The sequence below is a fragment of the Elgaria multicarinata genome, chromosome 19 (genome assembly GCF_023053635.1).
Source record: "Elgaria multicarinata webbii isolate HBS135686 ecotype San Diego chromosome 19, rElgMul1.1.pri, whole genome shotgun sequence".
In the NCBI taxonomy this organism is placed as follows: Eukaryota; Metazoa; Chordata; class Lepidosauria; order Squamata; family Anguidae; genus Elgaria; species Elgaria multicarinata.
The window spans coordinates 16150574-16171999 of NC_086189.1; the positions used below are offsets into that span (position 1 = coordinate 16150574).

The 21426-nt window shown below is 47.7% G+C and overlaps 1 protein-coding gene across 1 annotated transcript in view; it reads left to right on the forward strand.

Annotated features, from left to right (window-relative positions):
• The window catches only part of LAMC3 (laminin subunit gamma 3), a 48058-nt gene extending 26954 nt beyond the window's left edge, over nt 1-21104 (forward strand). Inside the window, exons 13-28 of the mRNA XM_063144717.1 lie at nt 1231-1419; nt 2619-2864; nt 4402-4555; nt 4889-5031; nt 6326-6504; nt 8056-8200; nt 9829-10034; nt 10422-10498; nt 12119-12253; nt 13221-13365; nt 14099-14251; nt 15084-15186; nt 16081-16280; nt 17083-17229; nt 18361-18460; nt 20729-21104. Coding sequence (XP_063000787.1) covers nt 1231-1419; nt 2619-2864; nt 4402-4555; nt 4889-5031; nt 6326-6504; nt 8056-8200; nt 9829-10034; nt 10422-10498; nt 12119-12253; nt 13221-13365; nt 14099-14251; nt 15084-15186; nt 16081-16280; nt 17083-17229; nt 18361-18460; nt 20729-20979 — 2573 coding nt within the window. The 3' untranslated portion in view covers nt 20980-21104. The remainder of the gene's footprint in view (nt 1-1230; nt 1420-2618; nt 2865-4401; nt 4556-4888; nt 5032-6325; nt 6505-8055; nt 8201-9828; nt 10035-10421; nt 10499-12118; nt 12254-13220; nt 13366-14098; nt 14252-15083; nt 15187-16080; nt 16281-17082; nt 17230-18360; nt 18461-20728) is intronic.
• Nucleotides 21105-21426: the final 322 nt, after the last annotated feature.

Below are 21426 nucleotides of genomic sequence, written 5' to 3' on the forward strand. Positions count from 1 at the left end.
CCTAGTCATTTGATTTTCCTTCTCGTTCCCCTCATCCACGCCGCCCGTTCTTTGCTTTTGACTCTTTTTCTTCACATATTGTCAGACTCCTCTTGCAACTCATTTCCTGGGGGACCTCCAAAACAACACAGACTTTGTTCCCGTTTCTCCCTGGGCTGGCCGCAGTGGGACTAAACAGGCCGTCGGGAGAATTGCATCCGCACTGAACTCTCCCCTGCTTCTTTCCTATCTCTATCTTTGTGTGTGTGTTTTTTTCAATCAGGTTGTAGGAATAAAACTGAGATCCCTCCTATTTCTTTATTTTTCTTTGCTTATTTAAATCGTCCCCTCCCCCTGCTCCTCAGCCAAAAGAAGGCTCTGGATAAAATCATTGCTATGTTGCAAGGTAATTATGGAGCTTGTCTTGGGAAGAATAAGAGCAGTACGACAATGGAATCAGTTACCTAGGGAGGTGGTGGGCTCTCCCACCCTAGAGGCCTTCAAGAGGCACCTGGACAAGATTCCGGCAGGACTTCAGGAAAAACTTCAGGACTGTTAGAGTGGTACGACACTAGAACCAATGACCTAGGGAGGTGGTGGGCTCTCCCACCCTAGAGGCCTTCAAGAAGCAGCTGGACAAGATTCCGGCAGACATCAGGAAAAATTTCCTGACTGTTAGAGCGGTATGACACTGGAACCAATGACCTAGGGAGGTGGTGGGCTCTCCCACATTAGAGGCCTTCAAGAGGCAGCTGGACAAGATTCTGGCAGGACATCAGGAAAAACATCTTGACTGTTAGAGCGGTACGACACTGGAACCAATGACCTAGGGAGGTGGTGGGCTCTCCCACACTAGGGGCCTTTAAGAGGCAGCTGGACAACCATCCGTCAGGGATGATTTAAGGTGGATTCCTGCATGGAGCAGGGGGTTGGACTCGATGGCCTTATAGGTCCCTTCCAACTCTGCTGTTCTATGATTCTAAGTGTTTAGCTTGACAAGTTTCCTTTCTTTTGTCCTCCACCTTTATTGTGAGGACCTTTCTCTAAATATAAATAAACTACGGCACAATACAGTCTTTTGGGAGCATCTCCATGGCCTCCACTCAAGAAGAATGGGTGGGCCCAGTATGGACCATTGGTCCAGCTCAAAATGGCGGCTCTTGGTTTCTGTGTGACGTTATTCTGTACGAAGAGAGCTGTTGACTGGTTTTCATCTGGCTTTCGGCTTGCCTTGTCCCTCCCTCACCGTAGGCCTCTGCCAATGCCTGGACAACACCGAAGGGCCTTCCTGTGAACGTTGCGCCACTGGTTTCTATGGCAACCCCTTCATTGGCCGCTTGGACGACTGTAGGCCTTGCCCTTGTCCCGGCCAGTCACCTTGCACAACCCTCCCAGAGAGTGGAGAAGTGGTCTGTACACACTGCCCAGAAGGACAGAGAGGTGGGTATAACTACCTGAGACCCTGTACTCTGCTTGTACATGAGGTGGAGACAGCATTGTAGTCCAGGAATAGTAGATAATCAAATGGTGTATTTCTCTCTTTCCTGCTATCTTTCAATGCAGGCATGCTGAATCTCAATCAGCCCCGTTGTTGAAACGTGGGTTACCATGTCGTCTGAATGCAGAACATTTTCCACCGGATGGGGTCTCTTTAACCATGCAGTGTGGCTTGGTAACCCTAAACAATTCAACAACAAGCCATGGGCTGGGCTCACACTACAGGCTAACCCACCATGGGTTGTTCAGAGTGGTTAACAAGCCACACTGCATTCAGACAACACGATAACCCACAGTTTAGCAACAACCCACACTGAGTGATTTAGCCATATTGTGTGAACCCAGTTACGGGTTCTCAAGTTGGATTGTTTGAGAAAACTAAACCACACTGCATGGGTACAAGCCACCCTGTGGAACACACACTGCAGTCAGACAACACGTTAACCCACCCTGCGGAAAACACCCTGCATTCATACATCACGGTAACCCATGGTGAGTTAGCATGTTGTGTGAACCCAGAGATTGTGTATTGAGGTTTAATGAAGCAAACTCAAAAACAGAACAAAATGGTTCTCTTGGCTGAATTAATTATGGCAAAAGCATTGTTGTTGTGTTATATACACAGCAAACAGGTTTTCCTCCGAGCTGAACATGGTTTGAAAGAAGGGTCACTGTTCGTGGTGATCCACATTCACCTGGAATCAATTTATTTGCTTATTCATTTATTGAGTACATTTCTAATCCACCCAATAACTAATGTTCTTTGGCTGGATTACAACCAGTTTAAAACTAAAATGCCGTTTTACAGCACAGTTAAAAACATAAAATACATTACAAACATTTCAAAGAATACAATGCAATGCGATGCAATGCAAAACAATAAAAACCACGAGTTGATAAAACAGCCATAATAACCTAGAACTAGGTCCCTAAAATGTCTGGGAGAAAGAGGTCTGACAGACTTTTCTGTGTCAAAAGCCTACCAAACCCATTCAACCTGGAAGCAATCATAACCCATGTACAATGGAGAAAGCGAAGCCTTTGGCAAAATACTTTCAGCTCTTAAAAGCTGTGGTCCATCTGCAGTCTCTGGTGTAAGTGCTCTGCCGATGTAAATTCCCCTCCTGCTTGTTCTGTGCCAGGGCGACTCTGTGAGCTGTGCGATGACGGCTTTTTCGGGGACCCCCTGGGAAGAAACGGTCCAGTCCGCCTTTGCAGCCCCTGCAGATGCAACGACAACGTGGACCCTAACGCCGTGGGCAACTGCGACACTGTTTCGGGCCGGTGTCTACGCTGCCTGTACAATACGTCAGGGGAACACTGCCAGAGGTGCCAGAAGGGCTTCTATGGGAATTCATTGGCCACCAACCCTTCAACAAAGTGTGCGCGTGAGTACAGACCGCTGAAGAAAGCACACTCCAGGTTATGCCTAAGAGCAGGGCCGGTGCTACCATAAAGGCCACTCAGGCGGCCGCCTAGAGCGCCAAGCTAAGAGGGGCGCCGGGCACAGCGCAGTACTCACATGTGTTGGCTGTGAGCCGGCCCGAGGATTCAGCTGGGCCTGGGCGGGCGAGATGGCGCCCCGCGCCCGCCCAGCCGAAGCGAAGCCAGGGACGCTGGAGTGGGGGTGGGACAGCTCCACGTTCGGACTTCTGGAACGCGCCCGGAAGAGAGAGAGAGAATGTATGGGTGAATGGGGTGCATGGGGTCTTTGAGTGAACGCATGTTCATGCGTGTGTTTGTTTGGAGTGAGTGATGCTGAGTGTGTGTGTGTGCACACACGTGTTTGCTGGGGGGGGGAATTATTTGGAGGTGACGTTCCTATTAAATAATGCATTTTAGACCCATAGACGTTCCTTTCCAATTTGTTTGCTATAATTGGCATGACATATTTCTTGCACTTTAAAATAAATTTAGCAGTTTCCAGTTTGAATGAATAAGTTTATTACGGTATAACAACCAGCACTCCAATCAAACACCATACAATTTAACACATTACATTACAGATGTAGAACGTGCATATATTATAGTTTTGTGCTTCTTATTTTTTCCAGGAAATAACTGTTCTTAAAAATCAAAGTTGGTATTTTTTTGTGGGGGGAAGGGGTGAAAGTAGCTCACCTTGCCTAGAGTGCAAAATAGTCTGGCACCGGCCCTGCCTAAGAGGTTGCAATATTCCCAAGACAAATATGAGCTGCTTGTGAATCAGAGTCCTGAGCTGGTAACCCAGCCGGGTGGTAATAATAATAATAATAATAATAATAATAATAATAATAATAATGTATTTGTTTGTTACCCGCCTCTCTCTCTGGATCGAGGCGGGGTACAACACAAATAAAAACACTATAATATACATATAACTAATTCAAACATTTAAAACTAATACATTATTAAAAGCAGCACATTATTAAAAAAAAGGCATCTTAAAATTCAACTGGGTAGGCCTGCCGGAAGACATCAGTTTTTATGGCTTTCTTAAATTCCGGAAGACTCTTAAGTTGACGAATCTCCTCCGGCAGGCCATTCCACAGTCTGGGAGCAGCAGAAGAAAAGGTCCTCTGGGTAATACCTGTCAGCCTTGTTTTTGTTGGCTGGAGTAAATTCTTCCCAGAGGACCTGAGTGTGCGGGGCGGATTGTACGGGAGAAGGCGATCCCGCAGGTAGCCTGGACCCAAACCAAGTAGGGCTTTAAAGGTGATAACCAACACTTTATACTCCACCCGGAAACTAATTGGCAGCCAGTGAAGAGATTTTAAAACTGGTGTGATGCGGTCCCCCCTAGGTGTACCGGTAACCAACCTGGCTGCCATATTTTGAACTAGTTGAAGTTTCTGGACTAGGCACAAAGGTAGCCCTATGTCAGATTTTTTTCTCTCCTTCATCTTCTTCTTCTTCTTCTTTCTCTCTCTCTCTCTCTCTCTCTAGCCTGCAAGTGCAACGCCGGAGGCTCGGCCCACGGTCCAGAAACTTGCGACGATGTCTCCGGTCAATGCACCTGCCTTCCCCACGTGACTGGCCGGGATTGCAGCTGGTGTCAGGAGGGTTATTTTGACCTGCAGGCCGGAAGGGGCTGCAAAAGGTAATGGAAATTGGAGGAGGGAAACAGAGCTATAGATAAAAGTGAGGTGGGGGAATATATAACACAGGGGGAAATACGTACAAATATGCCTGCGATTTTAGGAGAAATGTGCATGAAACTGGTTATGAATTTCCACGTGAATTTATGTGAAAATATCAAGGATTGGGATGAACCTACCTTAAGTCTGGAGAAATTTTCAAAATTTAAGAGGAACCAAACTTAAGGATGGAAAGATAAGAAACTTCAATTGACACGTTCATCCATTGCTAGTCACATTGTGTTAAATATATAATGTGTTCCTCTTCCTCTCTTTCTCTCTCTGCCTGATTCCAGTTGCCAATGTAACCCGGTGGGAGCCCAACACAGCCGTTGCCACCCCTCCACGGGGCAATGTGTCTGCCATACAGGTGTGGAAGGAGTGTCATGTGATCGATGCCAAGCTGGTTTCTTCGGTTTCTCCTTCCAAGGTTGTCGAGGTAACATCTTCAGTTGCCTTGACAAGAAAATATTTTGTCTCCTGGCTGAAGGAGGGGGGGTCTGTTTTGCATTTGGAGTGGGGGTTTCACTGTGAAACACCTGAATTCCAGGAAAAACCATGAACTGTCTCAACTCGCTACAGACTGAGTTTGGTGCCGCAGAGGTTTTTATAAAGATATTATTGGTTTTATGCTTTTTATGATTTTAAACTTTGTATATTTGTTTTTAATGTTTACTGTTTTTAACTTTCGTAAACCGCCCAGAGAGCTTCGGCTATGGGCCAGTATATAAATGCAATAAATAAATAAATAAATAAATATTGGAAGATCAGTCACAGAGGACATGAAAAAGGTAGATAAAATTATCTGTAATAAGGTGAAGTCATGCAGAAACAACTGTTCTCCATTTTATATATGGTAGAACCTGGGCTGAGGGTCACCAAACGGAACCAATGAATGGTAGATTTGGGCTGGACCAAAGGAAGTACTTCTTCACTTAATGTAGCATTAGCTCATGGTAGGGATCTCGGAGCAATCTGTTTTAGAGGTGTTCAACACATTTTCCAAAGCTTGCCTTCCCCCCCCCCAACTTTTTTTTCAGTTCCTGCTGCAGCACCAAACTCAAATCTGCAGCGAGTTGGGCCAGTTTATGGCTTTTCCTGGAATTTTGTGAATTTGGGGGGGGGGGTCTGAAATTTGCACAAATTTCTAATCAATGAGCGCAAATTGTGGCAAATTTATGGGAATTATGGCTGAATGTGCACGAATTACACCAATTAAGGTGAAATTTGCCTAATCTGTGCAAATTCGGCAACAATTCATGCAAATCCAGCCATAGTTTGAGCAAATTTGGCCATCATTTGTGCAAATTCCACCATAATTTCCCAAATTCGCCTGTAACTTGCCGAATTGCGAAACCTTCCAAAATTTGCATAGAAAAAAGGGAAAAGCCCACGGCTTGGCTCACAGAAGCAAATCGTCGTACACGCCGTGAAAATCCCTTGAGCCAAAAAAAAGAAATGAATTTCCTGGCGACGGACATCCTGAGCTCATGGGATGGCCACTAGGATAGATATCTTTAAACAGTGGATGAGAAGATGGTCTCATACTTGTGCAGGTGGCTCGTTTTCCTCCTACACAGTTGTCAGTTAGTGGGTGCCTTCATTGTGAGCTGGTATTGTGATTTTTCATTCAGTCTTCTGAATCCTGTGCAAGTTCAGAGACCGTGTTTGGGTAGAAGTGGGGTGTGGCTTGAATAATGGCAGATGCACATGTAACGATTCTTTCCTTCCAGCCTGTAACTGCTCCCAGCTGGGATCTCTCTCCCTCCAATGCCATGAGAACAGCACATGTGTTTGCAAAACAGGCTTTGTGGGTTACAAGTGCGATCGGTGTGAAGCAAACTATTTCTATGACCCTGGAAGCCAACAGTGCCAGGAGTGCCCGCTCTGCTACAGTCTCGTCAAGGAGGAGGTACGATTTCCCCCTTCTCCTACTTAACTTGCTCGCTTTAATCAGCCGGTTAGTTTGCCAGTCCGCCTTATACGGCTTTTCTACATAAAGCTTTTAACCCGCATCTTTACCAAGGCTTCTGCTTCCGGGTTCTTTGCAGGATTAAAATTGGTTCCTTTACCCATATTCCCCACCCCCTGGATTTTCTCTCTCTCTACCTTTCTGTATGTTCTGTACAACCACTAGGTGGTGCTGTGGTGGAACGGAATTGCGGAATTACACTAGAGTTCTATTGCATTCTAAAAGCCATTCAGTAGAAATACTACACTTTCCCCATTAATTAAAAAAAATGTGATACTGGTCGCAAAGCACAGAAGAGGCCCTGGAGGAGGATGACTTTGTGTAAAGGACCCACAAACTACTGTCAGTGAGCAATGATGAGTGCCCAACAAAAGCCTCTTGTAGAAAGGCTGCAACAGACCAACATGGCTACCCTCTGGGAGTTAGTTCAATATATACCCCCATCCTGTTCCACTGATCCTCAGGAGGACAGCGTACAAGTTGCAAAATGTTGGCACTTCTCTTCCCCTCCCACAGATACAATGAAAAGTCACAACAATTGGGGGGGGCATATATCATAGAATCATAGAATAGCAGAGTTGGAAGGGGCCTACAAGGCCATCGAGTCCAACCCCCTGCTCAATGCAGGAATCCACCCTAAAGCATCCCTGACAGATGGTTGTCCAGCTGCCTCTTGAAGGCCTCTAGTGTGGGAGAACCCACAACCTCTCTAGGTAACTGGTTCCATTGTCGTACTGCTCTAACAGTCATAGAATCATAGAATAGCAGAGTTGGAAGGGGCCTACAAGGCCATCGAGTCCAACCCCCTGCTCAATGCAGGAATCCACCCTAAAGCATCCCTGACAGATGGTTGTCCAGCTGCCTCTTGAATGCCTCTAGTGTGGGAGAGCCCACAACCTGATTCCATTGTTGTACTGCTCTAACAGTCAGGAAGTTTTTCCTGATGTCCAGCTGGAATCTGGCTTCCTTTAACTTGAGCCCGTTATTCCGCACTCTGGGATTATCGAGAAGAGATCCTGGCCCTCCTCTGTGTGACAACCTTTTAAGTATTTGAAGAGTGCTCTCATGTCTCCCCTCAATCTTCTCTTCTCCAGGCTAAACACAGCAGATGAATGTAGCAGTCTCCAAATACTTTTGTTTAAATCAGGATTGGGGAACAGTTTTGTGGTAGGGAGGCAAATGACCCCGTACCCCAAACCTGGCTCTTTGCAGGCTACATACCATCAGGGCCTTAGCCACACCCCTAACATCATCCAGTTCTCTCCAGTAAGCTTGGCTCTCATCTGGATCTCCCCAGTAAGCCTGGCTCTCCCCAGTAAGCCTGGTTCTCCCAAGTAAACCCAGTTCTCATCTCATTCTCCTCAGTAATCCTGGCTCCGCTATACCCCTACCAGTGAAGCTGAGCTCAGGGACGCATTGCGGGTGGCCTTTTCTCTGTTACGCCTGTCTTTCCCCCAAAGCTGCCCCCATGTCAACCTCTTTCCCTTGCAGGTGGACAAGCTGAAGGCCACGCTGTCCAAGATGGAGTCACGGTTGCAGAAACCGAACTGCGGCCAGCCAAAGGGGCCTTATTACGATGCTGTGCTGGAGGAGGCAGCTCGAGGAGACAACCTCCATGGCCATTATCTGCTGAAAGGTGAGGAGACGGTCCTTTCCCATCCAGCCAATTAGAGCGAAGGAGAGATCGCGAGGGGACGTGGCAGGGCCAGAGGCATGGGTCGGTATGGTTGGGCACCTGCCGAGGGCCCACTGGCAAACACACACACACCCTGGATTTGCTCCGCCTCTTCACCATGGCAACCTGCTTGTCCACCTCCCTCTTGCTCTGGCCCAGACAATGGAGGTGGTGAAAAGTTGGAGCAGGAGACGCCGCGGCCTCCTGGCTCATCAGCTTTTTGCCTCTCTGGCAAGCCAGTGGGAGCCATGATGAGGAAGAGGAGGAGGAGGAGCCGGAGCAGCTGGTGACCATGGCAGTGAGGAGGGGGACCCATTGAGGGAGGGGACCCATTGAGGGCATCTTGCCATGGCCCCTGAACCCTAGAGCCAGCAAAGTTTATTGGACCTTACCGTACTTCCCCGTTCCACAACTGGCTTTACTCTGGCCCACTTCCAGATGTGCGGGCTCAGTGAAAGACCCCGAAACGGGCCATGTTTAGGAGTAGGTCAGGAATCATCGCCCTCCCTTGTCCTGGTTTGGAACCCAGGCATAGATTGACCTTCCCTTGTGTTCGGGACCATGGAGCTGGCAAACCACGTTGATGGGGATCTCGTCACGGTAGTAATTATTAGCTTTTGACCATCCTGGATTTTCTTGGAGCCTATAGCTGATCAGCAGCTATAAGGTTCCAGAGGTGTGTAACCATTAAGCTTTTGATATCAGATTTCATAGAATCATAGAATAGTAGACTTAGAAGGGGCCTATAAGGCCATCAAGTCCAACCCCCTGCTCAGTGCAGGAATCACCCTAAAGCATCCCTGACAGATGCTTGTCCAGCTGCCTCTTGAAGGCCTCTAGTGTGGGAGAGCCCACAACCTCACCAGGTCATTGGTTCCATTGGCGTACTGCTCTAACCGTCAGGACGTTTTTCCTGATCCAGCCGGAATCTGGCTTCCTGTAGCTTCCTGTAATTTCCTGCATATAAAGTTTCACTGATTGGGTGTATCGTGTCCATGTGCCAGAACATATGCTGTTCTTGAGGGGCCGGGAAACTCGGCAGAGTGGGCGGACTTACCCAAATTGGCCCCATAGGATGCTCGCTCCACCCTCTCCTCGGGTCAAACGAAATTCTTCCAAGGCTGGGCAGGCATGCATCCAAACTGCCAAAATTTCACACTTTCCCCAGCTGCATAAACGGGACCTTCACACAATGGGGATGCTTACGCAGGAGTAAATTCCTCAATGGAGAGTCTGCGCCTTTACCCTTGCAACAATGGGAAACTTTCCAGAGCCTATATTGTGCACCATTTCCGGAGCCTATATTGTGCACCCCATGGAGGCCCCAGGAATTGTGCACTCCCTCACTACGTTCATGGCATCCATAAGGTCCCCACTGAAGTGGCCGGGGGGTGGGGGAAACATGCTATTTCAGCCATGGGGGTGGAGGGCTGCCAAGCACTCACCAGGGACCCACGAGTGCTCATTCATCTGTCCACGTTCACACCGTGAGTGCCCAACTGTGTCCGGGGATCTGGACACAGGGAGTTCGTCAGACTCGTGGACTTTTTCGGGTGCTTGAGATATCCCTAGTCGTGTTGTTGATACAGGTGCCAAAGCGGCTTTCCTTGGAGAGATCGCCGAGCTGGATAAATTGGTCCGTGATGCACAGAGCCGGCTGAGCAACACCAGTGGGATGATTGGCTGTGATGGCTACGGAGGCACCAAGGCCTGCATCCTCCTCTCCGACATCCAGTCCTCCCTGCAGTCCACGCATCGAGAAATCCAGCTGGCTTCCGAGACACTGACTGCAATGGTACCGCGACTCTGGGGTGTCCCTCGGTCTCATTATTTAACGGCCGTGGATGAATCCACCAATCCCTTTGCTAAGTGTAATTATAGCCCGCCTCCTGGCTTCCATCTTAAGATGTTAACCCTGGCCGCACAATCTTCCCAAGCTCCCCCAGGCCCGGAGATGGATGACAAGAGAAGGCACATAATGAATAGAACAAGGGAGCGATGTTATGTCCTTTATACAGCGTCTGGGGAATGTAGAGTTTTTCAGTTTCTTGGCTCCGAGCTCAGAGACAGGAAACTGAGCTCGCTGCCCCCTTCCCCCTCACGAAATGGAGTGCGAAGATGGGGAGAAGGAGGGGAGGGGAGCGACAGTCCTATGACTTTTTTTCCCCTCCCTCCCTTTAAGGAGCTCCCTCCTGAGATTTCGCACCAGCCCACAAACTGGAGCAGCCGTGCACTGGATTCGAAGATGCTGGCCTGGAGGTATGTTTTCTTATACTCACGGCTGGATCTATCAGTTCCCATTTGGGACTGCGTGGTTTTGGCTCTGGTGTCTTAGGGAAAGAGCCAACGGGATGTAGATATTAAAGAGCTGGACGCAGAATGGGGTGAACCAGGTTCAAATCCCCACTCGGACGCAAAGATCAGCAAATGACCATGGGCCAGTTACAAGGATTGTTGTGAGGAAATAAGCAGAGGGGATATAAATATAATTAAGGATACAACGTCTGTCTATCCATCAGCTCCGTTATTCCGAAACTGTATAACTTACGCACCTGAAACATTGCATGCATACCGAAGGGACCCTAGGGGTATGTAGGACGCCGTTGTTTTGTTTTTGAAAACACGCTAATTATTTTTAATGGATTTAAATGTGTCTATGCGGTTGAAACCCACAGTAACATCTTTAGCCACTAGGGGCTGGCTTCCCTAACTGGCACATAGCTTTGCAATCGACACACTTTGAAGCCAAGTGGGATTAGTAGGCCGAGAAGTAGCATTATATGGCTTTTCTCTCTTTCCGCTGTGAAAGAGCAGAATATTCCCCACTCCCACTGGGGAATGAAGTGGTGCACCGTATCTAGGAGTGTCTAGCCCCTTCTTTTAGACAGGAGGCTGCATTAATAGAAGTAGAGCTTCCAAATCACGTGAGGTACTGGTTCCTCTCTATTCGGCCCTGGTTAGGTCTCATCTAGAGTATTGCGTCCAGTTCTGGGCTCCACAATTCAAGAAGGACGCAGACAAGCTGGAGCGTGTTCAGAGGAGGGCAACCAGGATGATCAGGGGTCTGGAAACAAAGCCCTATGAAGAGAGACTGAAAGAACTGGACATGTTTAGCCTGGAGAAGAGAAGACTGAGGGAGAGACATGATAGCACTCTTCAAATTCTTGAAAAGTTGTCCCACAGAGGAGGGCCAGGATCTCTTCTTGATCCTTCCACAGTGCAGGACACGGAATAACAGGCTCAAGTTACAGGAAGCCAGATTCCAGCTGGACATCAGGAAAAACTTCCTGACTGTTAGAGCAGTACGACAATGGAACCAGTTACCTTGGGAGGTGGTGGGCTCTCCCACACTAGAGGCATTCAGGAGGCAGCTGGACAACCATCTGTCAGGGATGCTTTAGGGTGGATTCCTGCATTGAGCAGGGGAGGGTGATGGCCTTATAGGCCCCTTCCAACTCTACTATTCTGTGATTCTATGATTCTTTGCTGTATCACACAAAGGGCTTTTTCAACCCATCCAAAGCCAGGTCCGCCCACCGGTTGTAAAGAAATAAATAAATAAAAGCTGACTGCTGCTACCTAATATTTGGAAACTATCAACGCTGAATACGGGACTATTGGAGAGTATTCATACCACCAGAGACATTTGGGAGAATATCCCTGTTCCCCATAAAACCGAGCCAAGGAAAAAAGTTGGAGAGGATTTTTGTTTTTCCCCTGGGGGAGAAAACCCATTCTGGCTTTTTTCGGTACCACCCCCTAAAAGGCATACTCCGTTTTGTGGGGTGCCCTCCGTTCCATTTTTTGCATATGGATCTTGGCGGGCGAGAGGCCACGGGAGCTACAGAAATCACTGTATTGGGGGTCTTCTCTCCACAGCCACTCGGAGGCGGCAGCCTTGCTGGAGGATACTGCCCAAAGGGCGATGCTCGTGTCCAATGCAAGCTATCTCCTTCTGCGGAGCATTGTAGAAGACAATACTACAGTGGAGTTCAGGAGACAGATGGAAGAGAGGTGAGATTTGGGGGCATGAGACTCGGGCTGGCCCTATCATTGGGCAAAGTGTAGCAGATGGGGACAATGCCCCAGCTAGGATTGGACCTTGAGGCCAAAATTCAGGGCCCCACAAAATTCAGGGGATCCACCAAGTAACCCCCCAGAGAGCAGCAGGTCCAACTCACTACAACATCTAAAGAACATTAAGCCCAGCGTCTAAAACGACTGAGCTGCACCCGCTGGATGTTGAGAGAGGTGGGGAGCAGACAGAGCGCTGTTAAGCATGGATTTTGCTTTCAGCAGCTCTGAAATCAGGATTGGGAGTTGGGATGTACAGATTTCATTACATCCGTTCCCTCTGTGTTTCGCGGAGAGCCAGGCGTCTTTCGTTTCATGGTCCGCTCATTGACGGAATTGGATCATTTTAACAGAGTTTCATTCTACTTGCGCTAACGTGCAGGAGTGCTACTGCGGGCTTGTGGTGATGCGAATTAGCGCTAACGCGAATTAGCGCCAACCGTTCTGCTGTGGAATCCCCAGGACAAAGTCATAGAAATCTAAACTCATTTGAATCTGGTACAGATTTATCCAACTTCCCTGAGAGTTGCATCCCAAATAGCAGAAAAGCCAGTGTGGTGTAGTGGCTAAGGTGTTGGACTGGGAGTCGGGAGATCCGGGTTCTAGTCCCCACTCGGCCATGGAAACCCTCTGGCTGACTTGGGGCTAGTCGCAGACTCTCAGCCCAACCTACCTCACAGGGTTGTTGTTGTGAGGATAAAATGGAGAGGAGGAGGATTATGCACACCGCCTTGGGTTTCTTGGAGGAAAAAAGGTGGGATATAAATGCAATGATAAATAAATAAGCCTTTCTGAGGAACCTCCCTTAGAAATCCCTCTCCAGGCTGTGCTGCTCTTTGTCCTACAAAGATGGTCCATTTTTTTCTCTTCACCCCATTGATTCACAGTTTCTTGCTTTTCCTCAAAGGTACCAGAGAATCCAAAACGCACAGGGGTTGCTGGGCTCCAAGATGGAAGAATCTACAGCCCAAGCCAAGAAAGCCTTTGCTTCCATCCATCGGACCAACGTGGCGATGGCAAAAAACCTCTCAAGGGTCACCACCTTGGAACTGGTGAGCAGGGACAAGACCGTGGACCGGTCTTCCTTCTGCTTAGTTGATGGTTGAACGTGTAGGGTAGTGTCCAATGATAAACCAACTTAGAGTTGACCCCTTGAAATGAATGGCGCTAGTCATGGAAAAGTTACAACACCTGGGATGGTTTGGCGTAGAGAGAAGGTGAGTGAGGGGTGCACCCATAACAGAGGCGTACAAAATTACGCCTGGTGTATAGGAAGTGGATAGGGGTCATCCCATGAAACTGATTGGTGGGACGGATCAAAGGAAGGACTTCTTCATACAGCACATAGTTAAACTATGGAACTCACTACTACAAGATGTAGTGATGGCCACCAATTTGGATGGCTTTAAAAGGGAATCGGTCAAATTCCGGGAGGAGAAGGCTGTCAAGGGCTACTAGTCCTGATGGTTAAGTGCAACCTCTGGTATAAGAGCCAGTGTGCCTGTATGCATCAGTTGCTGAGGAACATGGGTGGGAGGGTGCTGTTGCACTAATGTCCTACTTGGACTAGATGGATCCTTGGTCTGATCCAGCCGGGCTCTTCTTACGTTCTTTGTCACCTGTGGTGACCAGGATAGCACTTAAATTGTAAGAAGGTTTGTTGACCGTAAGATGTTTTGTCTTTTGTGTGTCACTGAGACACTGAGTGCTGTCTCTGTACCGTCTTGCTTGGGTTGGACGATTGCTTATACACAAACCCAACGGCTCTGGTGTTTGGTCCTACAGCGCCCTCTGGTGCAGCAAACAGAAAAGCTTAATCAGGCTGCCAATGAATCGAAGCGGCTGGTAGACCTGGGAGAACGGCTGGTAGCCAACGGATCCCTCACTATACAGGCTGAGCTACAGGGGGAGCTACAGAGGATGACGCAGCTGGAACAGGTAAATAACCTGGGCGTTGGGGTAGGAATGCGGGGAGAAATTTGAAGGCGAACTTACCCGATTTCACACTTTCAAAGCAATTCGCAAACCGAAACTCAATTATCAATTATCACTGAAAGAACTGGGCGTGTTTAGCCTGGAGAAGAGAAGATTGAGGGGAGACATGAGAGCACTCTTCAAATACTCAAAAGGTTGTCCCACAGAGGAGGGCCGGGATCTCTTCTCGGTCATCCCAGAATGCAGAATACAAAATAATGGGCTCCAGTTACAGGAAGCCAGATTCCGGCTGGACATCAGGAAAAACTTCCTGACTGTTAGAGCAGTACGACAGTGGAACCAGTTACCTAGGGAGGTTGAGGGCTCTCCCACACTGGAGGCCTTCAAGAGGCAGCTGGACAGCCAACTGCCAGGGATACTTTAAATCCTGCATTGATTTTTAATGTTATTTCTAATCTCCTTGATGTTGGTCAAAGGATTTTTATCTGCTGACTGATCTCTCTCTCTCTCTTTAAAAAATGATTCATTATTCAGTAGTTTATTGGTCTTTTATATATCCATAATTTTAATTATCGATCATTTGAGATGTCATGGTTTTAATGTCCTTTGTTTGTAAGATGCCCCGGGCATGTCTTTTCATGGAAAGTTGGGATAAAAAATACTTTTGAGAAATAGTATTAAATTTTTTTAAAAGCAAATAAGCCCACATAAGCAGACCCAGGACTGGTGCAGGCCTTGAGGAATGCATACAAATACATGAGTCACGGAAGCAATTATATTCTAGCTAAGCATGAGTGCGTGCATGGCCTCAATCCTGCCTTTTTGCTTTTCACAGTTTTGGCAACGGACCAGTGATGCCCACGCACTGGCAGCTTCGTCGGTCTCGAACGGGGAAACGGTGGTCTCCGAAGCAAAGTCGTTGCTAAACAGCTTGAATGGTAAACAAGAGATTGATTAAAGCCGGCTTTCCCCAGCCAGGTGCCTTCCAGGGGTGTTGGCTGCAAAGCACCATCATCCCCAACCTGCATGGCTGGGAATGATAGTGGTTGCAGTCCAACGCATCTCGTGGGCGTCCATTTGGAAAAGAATGGCTTAAGAATTTCTCCACAGTGACTGGATTGTCCCACCAGTGGAGGGTGGTGGCTCCGATATCAGTGGGGTGATGAATCCGCTCCGGGTTTTAGTCAGAATCACTCAGGACTCTAAACATGCTGCCATACAGCGGGTATATAATGCATGCTCTAAAGCGAAGATGTGAAACCTGAGGCCTGGGCTCCCAATCTGTCTCTCTGGAATTCCCCAGGTGGCCACACCTCCTTCCCCTGGCTCCACCCACTTTGCCCCACCCCAATCATTTGGTGGATTCCCTGCGTTTGTACAGTTTTCCCCCCATTTTAAAAGGTTGAAACTCCTCTCCTTGGTCTCAGTGACTGGCAGGAAGAGCTTTAAGATGAAATATGCTGGTGTTTCTGGCCCCGCCCCTGTTGCCTTCAGCCACGCCCACCACTGGGATGTGGCCCCCGAGGGCTCCTCTGGAATGGAATCTGGCCCTCGGGTTGAAGCACGTTCTCCACCCTCGCTCTAAAACCTCTGCTACAAAAAAGTATTTGTGCTTTTAACCTGTTGGTTGTTTTATGATGGTTTTAATTTTTGTGAACCGCCCAGAGAGCTTCGGCTATTGGGCGGTATAGAAATGTAATAAATAAATAATAAATAAATAATAAATAAATAAATAGATCAGTTGGGTCACTGGCATGAATCGGAACGTGGGCTGTGTTCATCTCCAGCTTGAAGGATAACCAAACTTTTTCTTTCTACTCCTTGGTCAACAGGGATGAAGAAGGTGGTGGCACGTCACAGGGGCCAGAACACCCTGAGCAGGAAAATGGCTGTTGTACAAGGCAGGACGATAACAGAGGCCCAGAAGAAGGTCAGGCAAGCGCGGAGAGTGCTGGGGGATTCGGTCTCAGTCTCTGCCAAGGCCCAGAAAATTGCCAGCGATGGAGAGTCAGTCACCCAGGAAGGTGCCAAGGTATGGACGGCAGATATCTGGGGGAACTGAGGCCAAACCATATTGTCACAGTCGCTCCACTTCTCTGAGCAATGAGAACTTTCAGAGATTCAGCACTTATCCGGGTTTTAAAGGGGATTGAGGGAGGTTCCTTTTGGAAGGACGTTGCGGGAGGTTCCTTTGGGTGAAGGTTGCAGGAGGTTCCTTTTGGAAGGAGGTTGCGGGAGGTTCCTTTTGGAAGGAGGTTGCGGGAGGTTCCTTTGGAAGGAGGTTGCGGGAGGTTCCTTTGGAAGGAGGTTGCGGGAGGTTCTTTTGGAAGGAGGTTGCGGGAGGTTCCTTTTGGAAGGAGGTTGCGGGAGGTTGCTTTGGAAGGAGGTTGCGGGAGGCTCCTTTTGGAAGGAGGTTGCGGGAGGTTCCTTTGGAAGGAGGTTGTGGGAGGTTCCTTTTGGAAGGAGGTTGTGAGAGGTTCCTTTGGAAGGAGGTTGTGAGACGTTCCTTTTGGAGGAGGTTGCAGGAGGTTCCTTTAGAAGGAGGTTGTGAGAGGTTCCTTTTGGAAGAGGATTGCGAGAAGTTCCTTTTGGGAGGAGGCTGCGTTTTGTAATATTTGACTTTCTTTACAAATATACAGGCTGAGCAAATGTCACCTGCAGGGAGGAGGCAATCAGGATTAGGAATGCTACGTTCAAGGAGGAATTCAAACCTTTGCTCACTCCAGTTTGACAATTTAGATGGCCCTAATGAAGCTATTTATGCTACTGTCACCTTTGTAAATCTTTTCTAATGCCTTCCTTTTTCACCTGTGATTTGTCCTCCTCTCCTGTAGGCGGCCCAGGACATGCTGAGAGATGCCAAGCGGGAGAGGACGCGTGCTGGGAAACTTACGGCACAAGTAGCTCTGACCATGGCAGAAATCTCCAGGCAGGAGCAAGAGTCCGAAAAACTAGGCAGCGAGCTTGGCAAATCCGGCATGGTCAGTGACGTTCCTTGTCCATCAGCCAGGGGGCGCTCCCCCCCCCCCCGGTTTTTGTTCTTCTTTGAATCTGCCTCCTCTTTCTCCACCGAACTATTGTTTGTTTACATCCTTATCGTGTGCTGTGACAACACGAGAGCATATCTATGGATTGATTCCCCATACAGTTGGAGATGGCCGTAGCTTAGGGGTAAAACCCTCGCTTTGCATGCAGGAAGCTCTCTGGGTGGTTCACAACCATTCACAAGATAAAATAAGGCCTAAAATCCAGCATTTAAACACAACTGACACAACTAAAAATCATTTCAGAAAAAAAATACTAGGCATGTTTAGATGGCTGGCATAAATCCCCCACCGTAGGCCACTAAAAGCCATTCAATGCCTGGGAGTAGAAGGCCGTCTTAAAATGGTGCCCAAAAGACGTCAGTGTTGGTGCCAAGCAGGCCTGAGTGGGGAGATCATTTATTTATTTATTTATTTATTTATTTATTTATTGCATTTTTATACCGCCCAATAGCCGAAGCTCCCTAGGTGGTTCACAAAAGATCATTCCATAATTCCATTGCAGTCAAAGAGCTTCATCCCACATCCCTGCTTCCCTCGGATTATCCCCGTAGCGCTAAGCTTTCACGGTTGTTGTTGTTTTTGCTACCGGGCGACAGCGATCCTTTGCATACCAGGAAGTGAGTTTAAGGGGGGGGGGAATGTAAAAAAATTGTTAAAAAATCAACGGATGACCCAATTCAATTCAAATTGGGTATGCTTAAAGCTCTTCCTAATATCTATTACTGTGCCAATTTTGGTGTCTTTAGCTTTAACGCTTACGCAGATGTAAGCATTTCTTTAAAATCCTGCTCCTGCGCCCCAGCGGCGGCTCGGATGATACGCTCAAAAAGTAGGGGCTAAATACGACGAATCTTTTGGCTTTATAGCACAATTAAAGCAGGATGCCTGGGAGTACTTCACAATCAAAGCAGATTATAAGGTGGAAAACTTCTGAGTCCTTTGCATGCAATTCGCAGTGATTGCACAGTATAACGCTGGTGTGATAAAGCTCAAAAACATCTGCAAGGCCGCAAACTGGTTGTGTGCGATTTAGACGCAACTAACGCATGTAACATGTCGTTGAAGGTTACGGTGGAGGTGAACAATATCTCCTTGAGCCTCCGAGAGATGCAGCACTCCTTGCAGACGGACATTGAGTCTCTCAAGAACCTGCTTGCCAACTTAGGTGAGCAACATGTCGCCTCCCCCCTCTCCCCCACGACCCCCATTGGTGTGTTGTAGAGGTCCCCGAACATTTTGGGTCAGAGGGCACAATTGGAATGTTGAGAGTGCTGTGGGCGCTCTCGCAAAATGGCCGCCATGGGAGGGGCTTGCCCATTCTCAAAATGGCTGCCACAGTGGGCACGGCCCGTCACGAAACACTCATTTCTAAGAAGGCAAGCTGTGATGTCAGATGTATATGTGTGTGTGTGAACGATTGATGCCTATAGAGGCAAGGTAATATACTCAGGCCTGGAGGCTTGGAGTTTTCTGTTGGGAGGAGTTATTCCTGAGGCAGAGTAGTTTCATTTCTCCAGTTAAGGTTCATTCCTGGGTGAGTTTCATTTCTTCAAAGCTGGAACTATAGTTTCTGTTTTAGGGGAAGTGGATATTAAAAAGTGAGAGAGCCAGCCAGGAAAAAGACCAGAAACAGAAAAAGACCAGAGCTTATGGAAGGAGCAGAAAGAAAGGTGTAGCTTAGGGTAAAAGAACTTGCTTTTGTGTAACTCTTATTTTGATTTAATACCTTTGTATCACTCAGTTCTATTGACTGAGGCCATAGACCTAAGGTTTATCCCTGGATCGTCCAGGGGTCAAACCTGTTCATCTAGGTGACACACAGGGGATTCAGTGCTCAGGCAGGGGCGAACCCTGGATGATCCCAGGATAAACCTTAGGTCTAGCTGTGGCCTGAGTTGTGATTTGCTTGTTTTACTTTACTAGCAAACTGTTGTGTTATGCCACAAGTGTCTGAAGTGTCATCCACTCCACAACTAAAGCCTCTTAAGGAGCCATGGATCCTGAAAGAGTTGCTCGGGGAGTCAAAGTCATAGAAGGAACCCTGACAATGTGTATTAATATTATGACTCTCTATTTTCTGGCAAGGAGATCTAGAGTGAGTGGTTAGAATTGCACAGTGTGTATGCTTGTCTCCCGGTCTTGTTCTGAACTTAGCGTGTACACATTGAGCATGTAAAAACCCGGTTCTGGCTAGCTCACCTGCTGCAGTATGCCCCCTTCTCAATCTCATTCCCAGTATCACATGCACAAAGTTTTTCTGGATTGAGAGCACTAGGAGCTCTGTGTGACCCAGAAGCCGCCAGCAGTTTCGTTGCGGAATTCTCAGCACTTCCAGTCACAACCACTAGAGGGAAGCCTTCACTTTTAAAATCGATCACTGCTACTTTCTTTCCTTTTCCTTCCCCACCCCTATTTTTTTAAAAAGAAAAGAAAAGAAGGGATTTTAAAAACCAAAGAGTGAACGTTCATCTGGGTGTTGCAATCAGTAACCCGTGGAAGTTACAAAAGTTGCCAAATGATGGGAGTGTGTGATCTCAGCAATATTATTATTATTATTATTATTATTATTATTATTATTATTTATATCCTGCCTTTTTCCCAGTACTGGGACCCAAGGCGGTTTGCAAGATTAAAACATGTACAATTAAAACATATGCATATAAATTTACAAAAGTTAAAATAAAATTAACCCTGCAGTAAAATTAAAAATATATTATTATTATTATTATTATTATTATTATTATTATTATTATTATTATTATTATAAAAAAAAACAGTAACAGATTAGGAGGGGGAATCCAGGACATTAACACAGGTTCAGCGTAGTTCCAAAAGCCCGCTAAAACAAAACAAAAAAGTTTTTTGCCTGCCTCCGAAACTGTAGCACAGAGGGAGCCAACCTAGCCTCCCTGGGAAGGGAGTTCCAGAGGCTTGGAACAGCCACCGAGAAGGCCCTGTCCCATGGACCCATCAGGCGTTCCAGGGATGTTGGTGGGACTGAGAGAAAGGCCTCCCCAGAAGATCTCAGAGCAAGGGCAGAGCCCAGAACTGTTGTTTTTAAATGGATACCGTTGTTTTTATACTGTTTATGTTTTTGATGTTTTTAAATTTTGTATACTTTTTAAAGTTCTCTGTTTTTAACTTTTGTAAACCGCCCAGAGAGCTTCGGCTATGGGGCGGTGTATAAATGTAATAAATCAAATCAAATCGTATGGGAGATTACGGTCTTTCAGATAACCTGGACCCAATACACCTCCTCCCAACAGAAAAATCCAGGCCTCTAAGGCCTGACTTTTTTTTACTTTGCTTCTATAGGCCTCAAAGCTTCACAAAACTATATGCAATCACATTTTGTGGAGGTTGGACCTGGGGATGCCATTGCAGTGGTGTACCCGCACATCAAGTATAAGGCACGCATTTTATTTCCCCCCAGGCAACCTGGATGAAGCTACCCAGTCGGAGGCTGTGCTGGACGCGGGCCGAGTCCAGCTGGAGCGCTTACAGGTGCGTCTTTCGGGGTCTGGGGACCTCGGGCAGAAGCTGAGCACCTTGCAAGAGGAGGCTGAGCAGCAGCAGCAGCGGATCGAGGCCTTCGAGACGGACCTGGAGGAAATCCGGAGTGACAAGCAAAACCTGGAGGCGATTCTCCGGACCTTGCCCGAAGGATGCTCAAGCTGGAAGTGAAGCAGCCGGTCAAGCCGTCCAGAGCTCGGTCCGTCCAAAAGACCGAAGATCGAAGCGCAGTGGAGGCTGGTGACTCCCATGTCAGTGGGTCCGTGAATCCGCTCGGAGTTTCATTCAGAACCAATCAGAACTCTGAAGGAGCACCTTGGAGAGCTCCTTGAAAGTTCTGATTGAAAACCCAGAGCGGATTCACCGACCCACTGATATTAGAGTCACCAGCCTCCACTGCCTCAGTGCGATGGGTACATGAAGTAGAGTGGGCGTAATGGCCGCGCAAAGTAGTGACCCTCCCTTTTAGGAGATGTTCCTGTGACCGGCACTGCGAAAAGAGTTACGGGCTGGCAGATCGAGATATTATTATTATTACACCATTTTGGCTGTGTACAGATAATAGCTTTAGACACTGTGGGGGTTAACCCACATTGTTAACAAAAATCCCTGCCTGGA